Here is a 13786-nt window from a genome sequence, read left to right as displayed (position 1 = left end):
AAAAGAAAGAAGAAACTTTCCAGAGAAGACAAACAGGAGGATCGAAACCGCAAAATCGCCTCCCTGGCGAAATCTATGCTCGAGAGCACCAACGAAGATGAGACCTAGCGCTATATCCGATCGAGACTTGACCCACCAAAAAAGTGTCTGGGGCTCACACCAATCGTTTATAAGGAAGCGCTGAGGACGGAGGGTGCCTCAGTGAATGAGGCCTGGACGGACCACGGCACAGAATTACATGAAGACGCAACTGGGCACTGCCAAAACCGAATCTATTGGCACCAGTATGCCGCAGAACTACCGCGCCTCGACCCGGTACCGGAATGGAACGAGCCAATCTTCTGGCCTGAATCTGTTCGGACCCTCTTAAGGTCATGCAACCGCAAAACACCTAGCATCGACGGTATCCCTGCGGAGTGGATGAAACTGACGACCCCAAAAGACGGGACAACAGGGACACCATCGATACCAGATGAACCTGACACAAGCTTAGGCAAACGCCTTGTGGAGCTCATCCAAGGCATGTTCGAAGAAACGTACATCCCGGATGTATGGAGGACTGCCGAAGTCGTACCGATCCTCAAAAAAGACTCCCACACAGACATGAACAACTACCGGACTATGCGCCTCATCCCGTCAATCATAAAGCTACTTTGCGCCATTCCCACGAACCGGACTCAGAGGGGCCTCGAGCAACGCAAGTTCTTCGCCCCAGGGCAGGCTGGATTCCGGAGCCGCGAGGAGTACATGAGCCATGCCCTGACCCTCATTGAAGTGGCGCAACGTCGCTTTATTCGTGACCGACAACCAACTTACGTATGCTTCACCGACTTCCAAAAGGTCTTTGACACGGTCCCGCACGAGGTTCTATTTTTGAAGATGGAACGTGCCGTAGTCTCCGGAAAGTGCTTAGCGTTCTTCCGTGCGCTCTATGCAGACTCATGGATGCGCATCCGACTGGGCGACAGCTCAAGAACCCCTTGTATAAGAATCCGCCGTGGACTACAAAAGGGCGACCCCGCATCCCCGCTCCTTTTCAACATCTTCATCAACGATCCGCTGAACAACTGCAGACAATACGGACTTGAGGTGCCGTGGATAGACTGCGGAGAGCCCGGTAAAGAGCCCTCGCATAGGAACCGCCTCGCAGGCCTTCTATTCGCGGACGATGTCGTGTTGTTGGCACCCGCCCCGGAAACGCTTGCGGGTAGCATGGAACAAGTCAGCGCCTGGGTCGATCGCTGGAAGATGAACGTAGGAGCATCGAAGTGCGGCGTCATGGTCATCCATGGAGACTCGCAGAGCATTCGCAATCGCTCGTGGCGGTTGCAGAATCAGGAAAGTCCGATCGGGGAAAAATATCGCTATCTGCAGGGTCTGTCGCATGCTGACGCTCGACGAAAAGGCACACGTTAACGAGATGATCGCCAAGATGCGTAGACGTACAGCGATCGCACGCCCAGTCCTATCCGACCCCTCTATCCCCTTAGCAATCCGTACGAGGGCACTAAGGATGTGTATCATCCAGCCTACGACCTGGGGTGCTGGGTGGTGCGGCATGAAGCACACAAATGCCTCGCGTCCGCAGACAGCCGCCAACAGGGCAATGCGACTCGTTGTTGTTGGATGCTCAGTGCAGAGCAGAGCAACCACCGCGCTGGCACTCGGACTTGAACTCCAAATAGCCTCGACAGAAGCGATAGCAGCAGGCTGCCGGGCATGTATACGGGCCAAAGGGCCCACTATGCGCACCTCTTTGAGTCGGATTTTCATGCAGACCCCAACGCACCGCTAGAACACTTGGATGAAATCAGCGCAGATTTGGCTGAAGCGCCTCTTAGGCGAAAATGCGCTCCAATCGTTCCCCAGAAATGTACAAGGCTCCCGCCGCCTCAAGCGAACGGTCCAAACAATATGGGAACGTAGACACGGAACAAATCGCGCCCTTAACGCCGGCTTGACTGTATACCGGAACTACAACCTAGCAAACACGTGCAAGTACTGGTGGGAGGCGCTGGAATTCCCGGGACTTGCTCGAGGTACCCAGTGGCTCGCCAAAATCCGCGTTGGTGGCATCTGGCTACCAGCACCGGCTCTAAGCCGTATAGGAACACTGGAGTCGCACTGGGAGTCACACTGTCCCTGCTCTGGAGACCAGACCCCCGAGACGCTGACATATTTGGGCTTACAGTGCCCGCGCTCGAAGCAGGAGCGCAGCGAGCTCCTTGAAGGACAGCAGCAGCTGGACATCACCGTGATAGCAAAAGGCCGGACACTCACCCTGAGTGTAGCACTGGCAACTGATGGTCCGCTAACCGAGCCTCAGCGCTCATTAGTGGCGAACAAACTCACATGCTACCTTCTAGGCGGAAGGTCCAGCGAATCGGATGCGCACATGGGCTCAGTGCGCTCTTTGCGCCTACCCACTGTGGTGGGTGTCAAGCACAAACCCGCATTGCCAACCGACAACAACGCATTCCATGCATGATCACAAAGGAGAGAGGCGGCTTCCACGATATATCCTAACAACCAAGTTTCTCCAGCGTGTCGTGCAGCGAAGACAAGCCTGCATCCGCAGACTGTCCGAGCACAAACTGACGACGAGATCCGATTCTACGTCGGGTGAAGCACGCCTCGAGCCGACGCCCTCTGTGGTGTAGAAAAGCTGTTCCAGCTCCATGAACTATCTGCTCCAGCGTTCAAGCGCAAAGGCGAATACGGAACGGCAGGTACGAGGCACACGCGATGGGACGTATGAAACGACCAGAATATCCTGGAATCAGTAAAGGGTATGTAACTTGGAGGTAGGGGGTTGGTGGATACGTCGCCGCGCACTGAAAGAAAACACACAAAAAAGAAAGGAGAACCCGCATAATCGGAGAACGCTGGCACAAGTACACGTTTTGTCAATGAAAAAAATCGGCGGCGCTGTTCGGTGTGCAGCGCAATCAATGTGGAGCTGTTGTTCTCCCGATACACAGCAATCGCGTATCCAAGGGCCTCGGTTTCTACCTGTCAGTTCTACATCACTAAAAACCGTGTAGGTGACAGCGGTAGACACATAGCGTTGCGAACCAGGGACGAGTACTGCGCTGCTCGTTCACCCGACAAAGCGTGAGCGCACAACGCCCGTGGAGCGTGCGCTTCCAGCATTAACCGCCGTAGGGCCTGGATACGCGCCTGCCTGGAAACCCGGAGCGCGTGAGCACGAGTGCAGCACGAGGCACTACTCGCCACCGCCAGAGTCACTCGTCCTGTTCTGTGTTCAAGTCTCGCGGGTGCGGGGTGAAGTTCGACAAAAAACTCGCAGACACGCCTGCAAACCTTAGGTTTTGACTAGCGGGGGAAAACGCAGCACTGGGCGTCGGCGGTTAGGTCTGGGAACCTGCACCGGAAATGGTTCCCGTGCCTATCTATACTGCGGAGGAGGCTCTTGGCTCCATTCTTCAACGGAAGCCGCTCGATCTCAATCAAGTAAGCGCACTGCAACAGGAAAGAATCCTGAAAATCTTCGGTGAGGCACTTTCCCCCCGGGAGGCAGTGCAGCGAATCCTAGAATCCGTACGCACGCAAGGTGACATCGCACTCCTGGACTGGACCGCGCGGCTAGACGGAGTTGTCGTGGACTCACCCAAAGCGCTTGAGGTACCTGCGGCGGAGCTGGATCACGCCCTATGCAGTTTGGAAAAGACCGAACCGTCCCTATATGAGGCGTTGCACATTGCAGCACGACGTATCGCAGCGTTCCATGAAGAGCAGCCCGTCAACTCCTGGTTTACGACGAAACTCGGGGGCCAAGTAGGGCAGCTGGTGCGACCTCTTCAAGCTGTTGGTTTCTACGTTCCCGGAGGTAACGCAGCGCTCCCTAGCACAGCGCTGATGACGATGATTCCCGCCATTGTGGCGGGGTGTCGACGTTTCGTGGTGACCTCGCCGCCTTCCCGCGAAAGCAATGACATTAGCCCCGTAACGCTCGCTGCGTGCGCCCTCTGCAAGCAAATGCTCGAGGAGCGTCATCGTCATGCTCTCACGAAGCGTGATGAGGCGCTTTCGTTCCAGGTCTTTCGTCTGGGCGGCGCACAAGCTATCGGGGCTATGGCGTATGGCACACAGACTTTACCCCGTGTCGACAAAATCGTTGGACCTGGCAACCTGTACGTCACTTTGGCGAAACGAGAGGTGTACGGGATCTGTGACATCGATGGAATCTATGGACCAACCGAGGCAATTGTCGTTGCAGATGCCTTCGCCAACGCTGAGCTGGTTGCTGCGGATCTGCTCGCTCAAGCGGAGCACGATGAAGCAGCGATACCAATCCTCTTGACGCCAACGCGGACGTTTGCTGAAAAGGTTCGCGAAGCGCTCCATCGACAACTTGCTTCGTTACCGACGGCTGCTGCAAGGCAGCGTGCCCAGCACGCGATTCAACGCCAGGGCGGACTCGTCGTGTGCGATGATCTCGAAGCATGTGCGAAGCTCTGCAGCGACTTTGCTGCAGAACACGTCTCCTTGAGTGTCAACCAGCCGTGGGACCTGGTCTCTCGGATCCATCACGCCGGTGGCATTTTTGTCGGAGAGAGTTCTGGTGAGGTTCTCGGCGACTATGTGGCCGGCCCGAGTCATGTGATGCCGACCGGTGGTAGTGCCCGTTATGCGAGCCCCATCAACGTATGGGATTTTGTGAAAATCACCAGCGTTATTGCTTTGGACAAGTCGACAGCGCGGGAAGTCGCCGCAGCTGCTGAGAAAATTGCCGCTGCAGAGCGGTTGGACGCGCATGCCAGCGCCGCCAAGCAGCGTCTACAAAAGGATTCGTAAAGAGCTCGTTAGTAGCGCAAGCAAATCGTCCAGGTCTGCAACGAGGTTTGCAAGCGTATCATCATCAACAACAACAGCAGCATTGTTCCGAGGACACGCTTCTCGCTCCAAGAACGTGTGCTATGCCACCAGTCCGACTTGGAATTTGCCGAGGAATCCTGTTGCATTGTTTCATAGCGAACGGTTACGTTCATGAGCAGATGCAGGTTTCAAGTCCAAAGCGCTCGCCCGGACACTGGCAACCCTACACCTACGCTTCCTGATGCCGTGGTTTCGCGTGATCATCGCTGCCGTCTACGGTACGTCTTCGAGTGCCTTTGGTCCTGGGAGCAAGTCGCGAAAAAACCGTTCTCTGCTGCTGCAAGCGTTTTTGACGTTGGGCATCGCCGGCGGCAACCGCAGAACCATACGCTACCATATACACGGTCAAGGTAAACACCATTTCGCCACGAAACAGACACCCCACGTGTGAGGTGGCCTCGTACAACTAGAATCCCTGGGGCATGCATGATGAAAAAAGAGCACGGGTGCCGCTCACCGTGAGCACCAGCACTGAACACCAAGTGGCTTCCTGTTTACCTCTAAGGTATGGCTGATCAAAACAGACGCCCGTATGGTAGGCACGTGTGCTTTCCCGCACCGCGCTGTCTTCAGGGAACATATTCATGGGTGCCTAAGCGCACTACCAGCTACTATGGATGCGAAATGGAGCGGCTCAGGGCGAACACGTTGTCGAGGGTGCCAGGTAATGGACCAGGCAACGTACATCCGCATCCACCTGGACAGATATGCATCAGGTTCAAGCTTCTGGAAGTGTTCAGGGTGCCGGTATGCGGCATCACTTGGTTGAAGCGTTGCAGCGGCCACAGTGCAGCGACTGCGTAGCATAGGAGCATTCTCACTGCAAAATTTCCGTGGGTGACGTATGTTCGGCGGAGTCGCATCTCCGGCTTCGGGACACCACAAGAGACACGAATCGGAACTGGTTTTAAATTGTTCATCCGGGAACATGGAACAAGGCCGTGTCCCATGCACAGCACACACCCTGCAGTCGGGACGCGTGCTTGCCATTACTGCACAGTCACTTTTATGGCACCTGCAGCCCAGCGTCTGCCCAGTGCAAAATGGAAACGAATCGTTTGTGTGTTCCGTTCAGGTGCTGGCACCAGCAGCTCCAGCACTGCGCCCCGTGCATACGACATCGACTTGTTTGCTGTCTCGAGAAACATGCCCGGAGAGCGTTCAACGCACGAAGCACCCGCAGTAACGTCTCTGTCATTGAACGTGATTTCGCCATACCACCGCGCCAGACGGTGGTGTGCGTGGTTTACGCTTTCGACATCACTGCCGATGTATGATTGCAGCGCTTTGTCGAGAGAAACGTCCGTGTCTACCAGACGCACCTGTCCAGCACTCGATACTGGGCAGAACCAGGTACCGATTTCCGTAACAGGGATGCGGCCAACGCCCGGCACTACCCTGTCGATGATCCTCGTGTCGTTTGGATCAGTTTGCCTGAGTCTGCTTTCGATTGTGCAACTTGTCTGCGGCGCGATACGGCCAAGCACGTACCGCTACCACAGGAGATGCCCGCGCGGGTAACACAGGTATCATGGAATTTCTGGATATTTGCAGAGAAAACGCAAGCCTCCCAGATCTATAGCGACTCGACCGGCCCATGCGTTAGCGAACGAATGAATGCATGCGCCTTTCGTAAACATTACGCGTCGACTACTTCGCTTGGATGCGGCTAGTATTTGCGCTCGGACCTGGAGATCTAGATCTCATTACCGGTGAGACGTGTACACATCCGAGACTCATGTGGAGAGAAAATGCACAGTTCCGGGTAGCTCAACGACGGTCTTCATCGTCGGGGTCGCGACGCAGCCAGGAGAGGGGTTCGCTCGAGCTTCTGCACGGCGACTGGGTCTCAGTGAGGGCGGTAGCGGCTCTTCGTTCCGCGGCATGCACCGCAAGGATCATGGACAGACGTTCGTATCCCACATAAGTATAGGTGACGCGATCATGCGTCCACGCATCCTGCTCCGAAGCAGTCGTCGCCCTGGTACTTACCTCGACGCAAACTACACCCGGCTCATGTGCTGGGGCTATACACGATAGGCACTGCGCAGAGATGCGGTTTGCGCTCACCACCACCCGTCCAAAACGAACTCTGGCTACCGGGGGAAAGTGCTCTCCAAATACGAGAACACGAGCGCCGCCGCTGGTCAAGCCAGTATTCGGCTCCAAGCGCTGAACGGTTGTTCTTCGTCGCCGCTGCTGCGGAGCGCTTGTCTGCAACTGCACCGCTGCCGCGGATGCCTCTGGCGATTCCGGGTCATGGATTCGTAACCACCGTAGCGTGGTCCCAGATGCCAAACGGAGCGCTCGGAGTGTACACTGCGGATCTAATACAGATGCGGTATAGCGGATGTGTGCGCTCTCGAGGGCCTCATGGATGCGCTCTTCAGGAAGCGACAGGCACGCACAGCAGCGGGGGAGATATGCGCGCCTGACTTGCTCCTCAAGGTCGGAGATAGTGCTATCCAAGGAGACACAGAGACGAATCGAAGCCAGGGCGGAGAGCGCGTCGCTCTCTTTCGCAGAGCGTAGTGTCGGTGGTGGAAAGATCTGCTCCCACTCTGGTAAAACTCGCAGTGTCACTTGTTCCGCGACAGGAACGCTCACTGTATGATCCTCTTGGATTACAGTAGGTTCTAACGGTTCATGAGCCATAATGACGGTTCACTCGACCTGCAGACGTTGTGCAGGCTGCGTGCGGCTATTCACAAGCGAAACCTGACCCACCTCTGTGCTCGTTGACGCGCCCCTACCCCAGTTTTCTCGTTCAACGAGCTGCTACGCGGAACCGCAACAACACGCAGCGGAACTGGGCGTCGTGGGGAAGGCTCGGCTTCCGGTGCCGCTTTCCAAACGGCACGAACAAAACGTCAACGCCAGCTCGCTACTCTGTCGTCAGAAAACGTCAGTACGGGACGACGAACTCGAAACACGTTGCGGCGAGCGTGTTCCGGAAGGTTTCGAACGTCACGGTTACCGACACACACACACAGACACACAGACACGAACTCGAGAACCTGTGGTCGTTGCGGCAGCTAGTACTGCGTCTGCCAAGCGCTGACACTCGACTTTGCATTGTGCGGCACTTCACCTCAGCGCATCGGTGCTGATGTTCAGCTGCGAATTTGTTCAAGTCAATTCCGTTCCGACGTTCCTGCGTGTCAACGAATGCTTTTTTCGCAGTGCAGAGCAGGAGATCGGACTCACGATGCAATGTACTGTGTGGATCGTAATTGAATCGTCTATCAGAGATATATTTTTACTGAATAGTGCAAGGAGGACTGCATGCATCATTTACGTCAGCCATACCATACGAACTCAGGTAGTTGAGGAATACTGAAAGAAAGAAGCGTATGCGATCAGCGCCAAAAACTGATATTCTCAACGAACGAATTCGTAGATAACAAGGACACCACCTGTTCGTGCGGGAGTGGAACCATTCGGCGACCTCAGTTTCGCTCGTAGAGAAGGCTCATACAACAGCACGAACCATTTTATCGAACAATTGAAGACTTTTCCCTGAGGTCTGACGACGTCTTTCCGTTGGATATTGTGGTATTTCTCCATTCCACTTGCGTTCGATCTATCGCTGATTCTGTCAGGGTAGAGCGGCTTTTTATTCCTCCGTACATTCGGTGGTTCAGTCCTATGAAGAGCAGGCGTTTCTATGACGAAACCTAGTGATTGCGCCACTGCGCCAAGCGCTGAAGCGTTCACCACACGGTGATACCAGGGCACATTTCGTCGTTCTTCTGCAAGACCGTCTCCTTCCGGGAGGGTCCTCATCTGAGGGCATAAACAACTGTGTTTTTTTGAAGAAATAAAAATAGAAGGGAAAGGTATGAGCATGGAATTCGGGGATTCTGAAGGACCGACATCGCTGGCTATCCGATAAAACCGGAAAACATCCTCTTCTGTGCGACCGTCGAGCGAAGAAGAGCAACTGACGATGAAGATGAGGGGAAATCGGAGAGCAAAGGTGTTTCATCGACGAGACGATCACGAGACTGTAGTGGCACACAGGGCGCGAGTTGTACCATTCCTTGCATGAGTGAGTAGCTCCAGAGGCACTGCACGCATGGAGTCTGCGAACCGAGACTTCAACGCTGCTATCAATATCAGGAGATGTGCAGCGCTCAAGACGAGACACGCAGAGCTGACGAAACCTAACTTCGTCGCACCGCCTCTGATGTTCGAAGTGTGCAAGGAGAAAACGAAAGCCGACAGCAGGAGCCCGGTCGAAAAAGGCAGGCACATGTCTCCGGGTGGATATTCATTTACCCCATGTTCGCGATACGTTTTCGCTTCCTGGTACACCATCGCCAACATATTCAGTTGCTGTGTTTACCACGGCAAGTTTGCAGCCCTGTTCCGGGCACGACTTGAACCTGTTTCACTCGAGGAATATGTCGGCACGGGTGTTTTTTGCTGTGTCATAGGGACGCTCTGCTTCGCGTGCACTGCCCGTAGGTTCGTTTTCGTTTTCGAGGCGTCGTTGGCGACCACACCAGATGCACCGGTAGAGGCGTTCGCTCCGCGTTCACCGTCGCTGACTTTTCCGCTCGAAATACGCCCAGCAAGACGAGGAGGCACCGGTATCGCTGGTCCTAATCGTTCAAAGACGTTAGCGGCGGCCCGCTCGGCTGAGCTCGGCGTGTTCCGGGAGCGCTTGTCGTCGCCAACAGCTGCTGTCGCTGCCGGACGCTTTTCCGGAACCTTTGGTGGTGCGCGTACACTCGCTCGGTGTAGATATTCGCCTTGTTGATTCATCGGGGAGGAGTTTTTGCCTTTGAGCTGCGACGCGTCTGCAGGAGGCGGATGCGCTGGCGGCACCGTCCTCCGTTCCGCGGACCCGATGCTCCCGGTAGTGCTCCGCTGGGGCACAGAGGCTGGGGCGCGCGTAGACGCTGCAGCTTCTGCTCTCGTGCCCAGACGAGCAAAAACTGGAATCGGTCTTGAGTCGCGCGTCTCGGTTCCTGGTGACGAGTCGCTAGCCCGCGGGTGCTTTCGGGTTGTTCCATGCAGAGCAGGTGCCACGGGTGCCGGCGAGTGCCGAGCGCTTTTTCCCAGACCTGATCGCTCTCGAGCACGCGACACGCTCAGCGGTTGCGGCTGAGAGAGGTTTGCGTTCAACTGGGCAGGTTTTTGCTCCGTGTCCGACGCTGCATGATGCCTGTGACCCAGCGTATCCTCATCTGGTCTCTGATGCGGCATTCGTGGCGGCATTTTGGTACGAACGGGCGCGGTAGAGCCCGTTGCTGTGACACCAGAAGAGGTCGCCCTCGAAGTCGGAACGCCTCGCGATACCGCATTCCTGTCGGCGGCTGCAACAGTAGGTTGTCGACGTTCTCGCGCAGGCTCCGTTCTCTGCATGGCATGCTGACCTCTGTCCAAGGGGTGCTGTTTATCCACGCTCGCTGCCTCGTTGCCGTGTTGGTTTGCAGCCTGAAAGCGTTGCACATGCGTCTGTCGCTGCTGGTGCTGCTGCTGCTGCTGGTGCTGCTGCTGCTGCTGCGTTTGGAGCGGCGCAAGAGGCAGCCCCGGTCTCGTGGTATTCCCAGTCATCTTTCCACTGCGGGCAAAGGCAGCTTGTTTCCTCGGCAATGAATTTCCGTAGTTCGGGGCTGTTGCTTGAGCGCTTTCAGTAGCCTTCCGATCCGGCGGTAGCAAGCGCTGATTCTTGGTCGACACACGCGAGTACTCGATTTCGCCAAATGGTGCACCTGAGGGTTCCATCGACGTCACCTGGAGCGCCGACGATCGACGCCCTGGTCTTGGCCTTTCTGCGTCTAGATGATGATTCGCGGTCTCTGTGGATTTGAAGCTGGAGGGTATCGGACGCGCATTGGCGACGCTTCCACTTCGAGGCGCTGATTTGTCGGGATCTCTGTCGCCTCGTTCGGGTACGTTTTGTGCTTCAGATGTTGGAGAACGCTTGGATACATCCTGCACATGCGTGGGTGTCTTTCGTTCGTGCGCCTGCGGCCGGCGCTCCTGGTAGCTTTCTCCTTCTGCAGAAGCAGTCATCCGCGGCCGCGGCTGTGCTGATACAGCACGCTCATTTGTCGTGCTCGGCGCTTCAGCGCTTTCCATGGATCTGGGCTCAGGCTGGAGCGCTGCCGCCGAATCCCGCGTCACATCGCGTTGAGTTCCCGTCTCCATGTCATGCCCAAGTTCTGGATGCTGATCCCTATTCATCAAAATAATACCCCAGATTACTTCCTGGAACTCACGCGCGGTGGGCAGTTCGCCTGTCCCAAAGAAATGTTCCTTCTGATCCATTCCTGGTAACGGGAAGTAGGGTAAATCGGGGCGTATATCTGCTGGTAACAGCTGAGCGTTTTCCACCGAGTCTGTTGGCGTGGAGCCTCGCGGCGATGACGCCGCGCTCTCCGATGGCGCATCGGAAGCAGCAACTTGGCGACGAGTTGTTTCCGATTCCTTTTTATCCATGGGCACTGGTTGCTTCGTCTCGGATCCTTGTATCGTCGTAACGTCGGAAGCGATGGTATTGTCCTCGCGTGCCCCCGCTCGTGCTTCCGCAAGGCGCGCCATTCGCACCGCCAGGGGTTCTTTGCTGAACTCACGATCGTCTGTGGCTAGGGTCACGAATTTACCACCTGGAAGCTGAAGCTCGGTCCCTCCATCTACAGGTGCATCAATCGTTTTTAGCATGCTCCGCGGAATGCCAGTTGGTCGCTTCACACGAATGATATTCACATCGCCTTCCAGGTTTGCCGTGCAGTGTTGGATATAATGGCCTGGCTCTCCGCAGCGGTGACAGATATAACCTGGCGGTGGCTGCGCACCCGGCGGTGGCCCATCCATCGCTCCCGAGGCCGTTACGCGGCCGCCTGGACGCTGGATGTTTCGTGGATTCGGGCCCGAGTCTCCTGCGCCAGCTGCGAGGGCCACGGAGGCAAGGCGCGTGTCTTCGTCACCTCGACGGAGCCGGACAGGTTCACTGCCCGTCATGCCTGTGTTCGCGGTTGTGCTGGGTCCCAGGTTGCCAGCAAGCACCTGCCGTGCAGCTGCAGCAATAGCGCCCGCTGTGGCACCCGTGCCGCCGGTTGAGCGGTCGAGAATCTCAGCGAAGCGCTCATTTTTCCTTGCGAGTGCGATCTGACTCAATATGCCCTGCTTCTGGCCAGCAGGCACTCGTTTCACGATAACCGAAGTGTTCTTCGGTATCAAGGTTTCTTCGTCGTAGTACTCTTCCTGGGTTTGTGCGTCAACTACTTGTAAGTCAAAGTCCTCGCCAAACTGCAGTTTTTCTTGCTCCACAATGGCTACTTTTAGCTCTGCGAGCTGAATAAAGTCCCCCTCAAACTGCACCCGACCAAAGTGTTTCGCAGAGCGGAACTTGTAGTGCACAGCCGCCGACATGGCGGCTCCCGGAGCAGGTGACCCCGAAACACCAGCGCTCGTCAACAGCACTGCTTCTCTGGTCCAAGAGTGACAGCACGCTGACGCTTGCACACCAGGTTCCGCCAACTGCGTGCCTTCGGTGACAGTAGACGCTTCTTCGCTCTGTTTGCGACAAAAGAAGTACGCAGGATCTCTCGGGCACACCTGGTGGATACGTGTCCGAAAGCGCAACCGCGTTCGAATATGTGCCGCACGTTGCGTCTAGCGCTACGGGGCGCAGAAGCGCGCTCTCGGACTCTTGGTAGTTTTGTATATTTATGTCTTATGACATTCCAGTTTATGTCTGCGAATCACGCGTCATCGCATGCATCCGCGTCCATCTAGATTGAGTATAGGGACAATCATGTCCATTGTTGGTGTTTCCTGGATCCGTTTGATGAGGCCCGCTCCCCGCCCGACATGCACGAGATTCTACCCAGCTCTGCTGCGACGCCACCGATACTTCCAATGAGCTCAGGACAGTGTATCGTTCGGCAGACGAGGGTTTGCCGCACGAAGCGCGGGCCTGAGCTTCGGTCTCCAGAGCAGAAGCGACTGACCATGGTCGTATTCGCAACACCATTAGCGGTATCGTTGCACGATAGAGAATTCTGTGCACAAGAGCATCATTCCCGATTATCCCTCTGTTTGCAAAGCGGTGCTACATGTCCGTGGCAGTCGGCTCGGCGCTCATGAAGATTCGTCTCTTAACTGGAGCTTGCCGCTCGTTGGCACTTGATCTGAAGCCACATCCCTGTCGATTATCCTCGCACGCAATTAGACTCCTCCGATCTCAGAGACCAAAGAGACGCCCGCATGCGACACTATTTCGGGAACATGGGCGACGGAGTGCGCCTGGCTAAGCTGGGGCATCGCGAGTCTCGGAAGATCAGGGTACGCGGGTTCGCACATGGTTAACGCCCCTCGCCAACACATGTTCAGTTTTGATCCTCGTAAACGGCGAGCCACGCGTCCAGCGTCATCGCTCGTTTTGTCCGAACCAGCACCAGCAACTGTGCCCGGCAGCTGCGATATGCTCAAGGTGTATCCAGAGTTCATGCCTCGTTACGGACCTCTGAACGCTAAACGTTTGGGCGTGTGGTATCCTCCGCTTCCTCCTGCGGGCAACTTCAACTGGTGCGGCTCGAAGTCGCTTCGTTGACTTCACAGATGGGTGCAAGTCTCAGGCAGGCTTCCGTCAGGAAGACGAAAAGCGCTCTGTTTCCACACGACGAGTATGGCATTGCGGCTTCAAGCGCCGAAACAACCATTGACGGTTGGTGCGTCTCCCAGAGGACAAGCATCGTAAGACTGATCGAACCAGGACGACCAACGGGAAGTCTGCGCTTCGGCTCATGGAGCTTTGAAGCATCTGGAGAGCATTCGAGGCCTCTTCTGTGGTTCCCGGCTGCATTTGCGTATTCGAATGAGCCTGGCTCGATCCTGCGTCTTTCTACGGCGGAAAATGGGCTAAAGTTGG

At 56.0% G+C, this 13786-nt stretch overlaps 4 protein-coding genes and 1 non-coding gene across 5 annotated transcripts, besides 1 other annotated feature; 3 read left to right on the top strand and 2 right to left on the bottom strand.

Annotated features, from left to right (window-relative positions):
- Window positions 1-252: part of a sequence feature (possible transcribed region) that runs on past the window's edge.
- A 168-nt stretch (window positions 253-420) lies between these two features.
- Window positions 421-1416, top strand: CYME_CMQ083C (retroelement; the record flags this gene model as incomplete). Its single annotated transcript, XM_005537982.1, has 1 exon — window positions 421-1416. One exon carries the CDS (start codon window positions 421-423, stop codon window positions 1414-1416), a length of 996 nt encoding a protein of 331 aa, XP_005538039.1.
- Window positions 1417-3396: 1980 nt separating this feature from the next.
- CYME_CMQ082C (histidinol dehydrogenase) lies at window positions 3397-4818 on the top strand (the record flags this gene model as incomplete). Its single annotated transcript, XM_005537981.1, has 1 exon — window positions 3397-4818. One exon carries the CDS (start codon window positions 3397-3399, stop codon window positions 4816-4818), a length of 1422 nt encoding a protein of 473 aa, XP_005538038.1.
- Window positions 4819-6669: 1851 nt separating this feature from the next.
- On the bottom strand, window positions 6670-7554 carry CYME_CMQ081C (hypothetical protein; the record flags this gene model as incomplete). Its single annotated transcript, XM_005537980.1, has 1 exon — window positions 6670-7554. The coding sequence occupies one exon, from the start codon at window positions 7552-7554 to the stop codon at window positions 6670-6672; it is 885 nt and encodes a 294-aa protein (XP_005538037.1).
- Window positions 7555-9237: 1683 nt separating this feature from the next.
- Window positions 9238-12223, top strand: CYME_CMQ080T. The gene has a single exon (XR_002461547.1). It is a non-coding gene; the product is annotated as a hypothetical transcript (transcript).
- On the bottom strand, window positions 9244-12285 carry CYME_CMQ079C (unknown zinc-finger protein Mpe1p; the record flags this gene model as incomplete). Its single annotated transcript, XM_005537979.1, has 1 exon — window positions 9244-12285. One exon carries the CDS (start codon window positions 12283-12285, stop codon window positions 9244-9246), a length of 3042 nt encoding a protein of 1013 aa, XP_005538036.1.
- Window positions 12286-13786: the final 1501 nt, after the last annotated feature.

The sequence above is a fragment of the Cyanidioschyzon merolae genome, chromosome 17 (genome assembly GCF_000091205.1).
Source record: "Cyanidioschyzon merolae strain 10D DNA, chromosome 17, complete genome".
NCBI classification, from domain to species: domain Eukaryota; phylum Rhodophyta; class Bangiophyceae; order Cyanidiales; family Cyanidiaceae; genus Cyanidioschyzon; species Cyanidioschyzon merolae.
The sequence above is the reverse complement of the archived record's forward strand: the minus strand, read 5'-3'. Positions and strand labels throughout refer to the sequence as shown.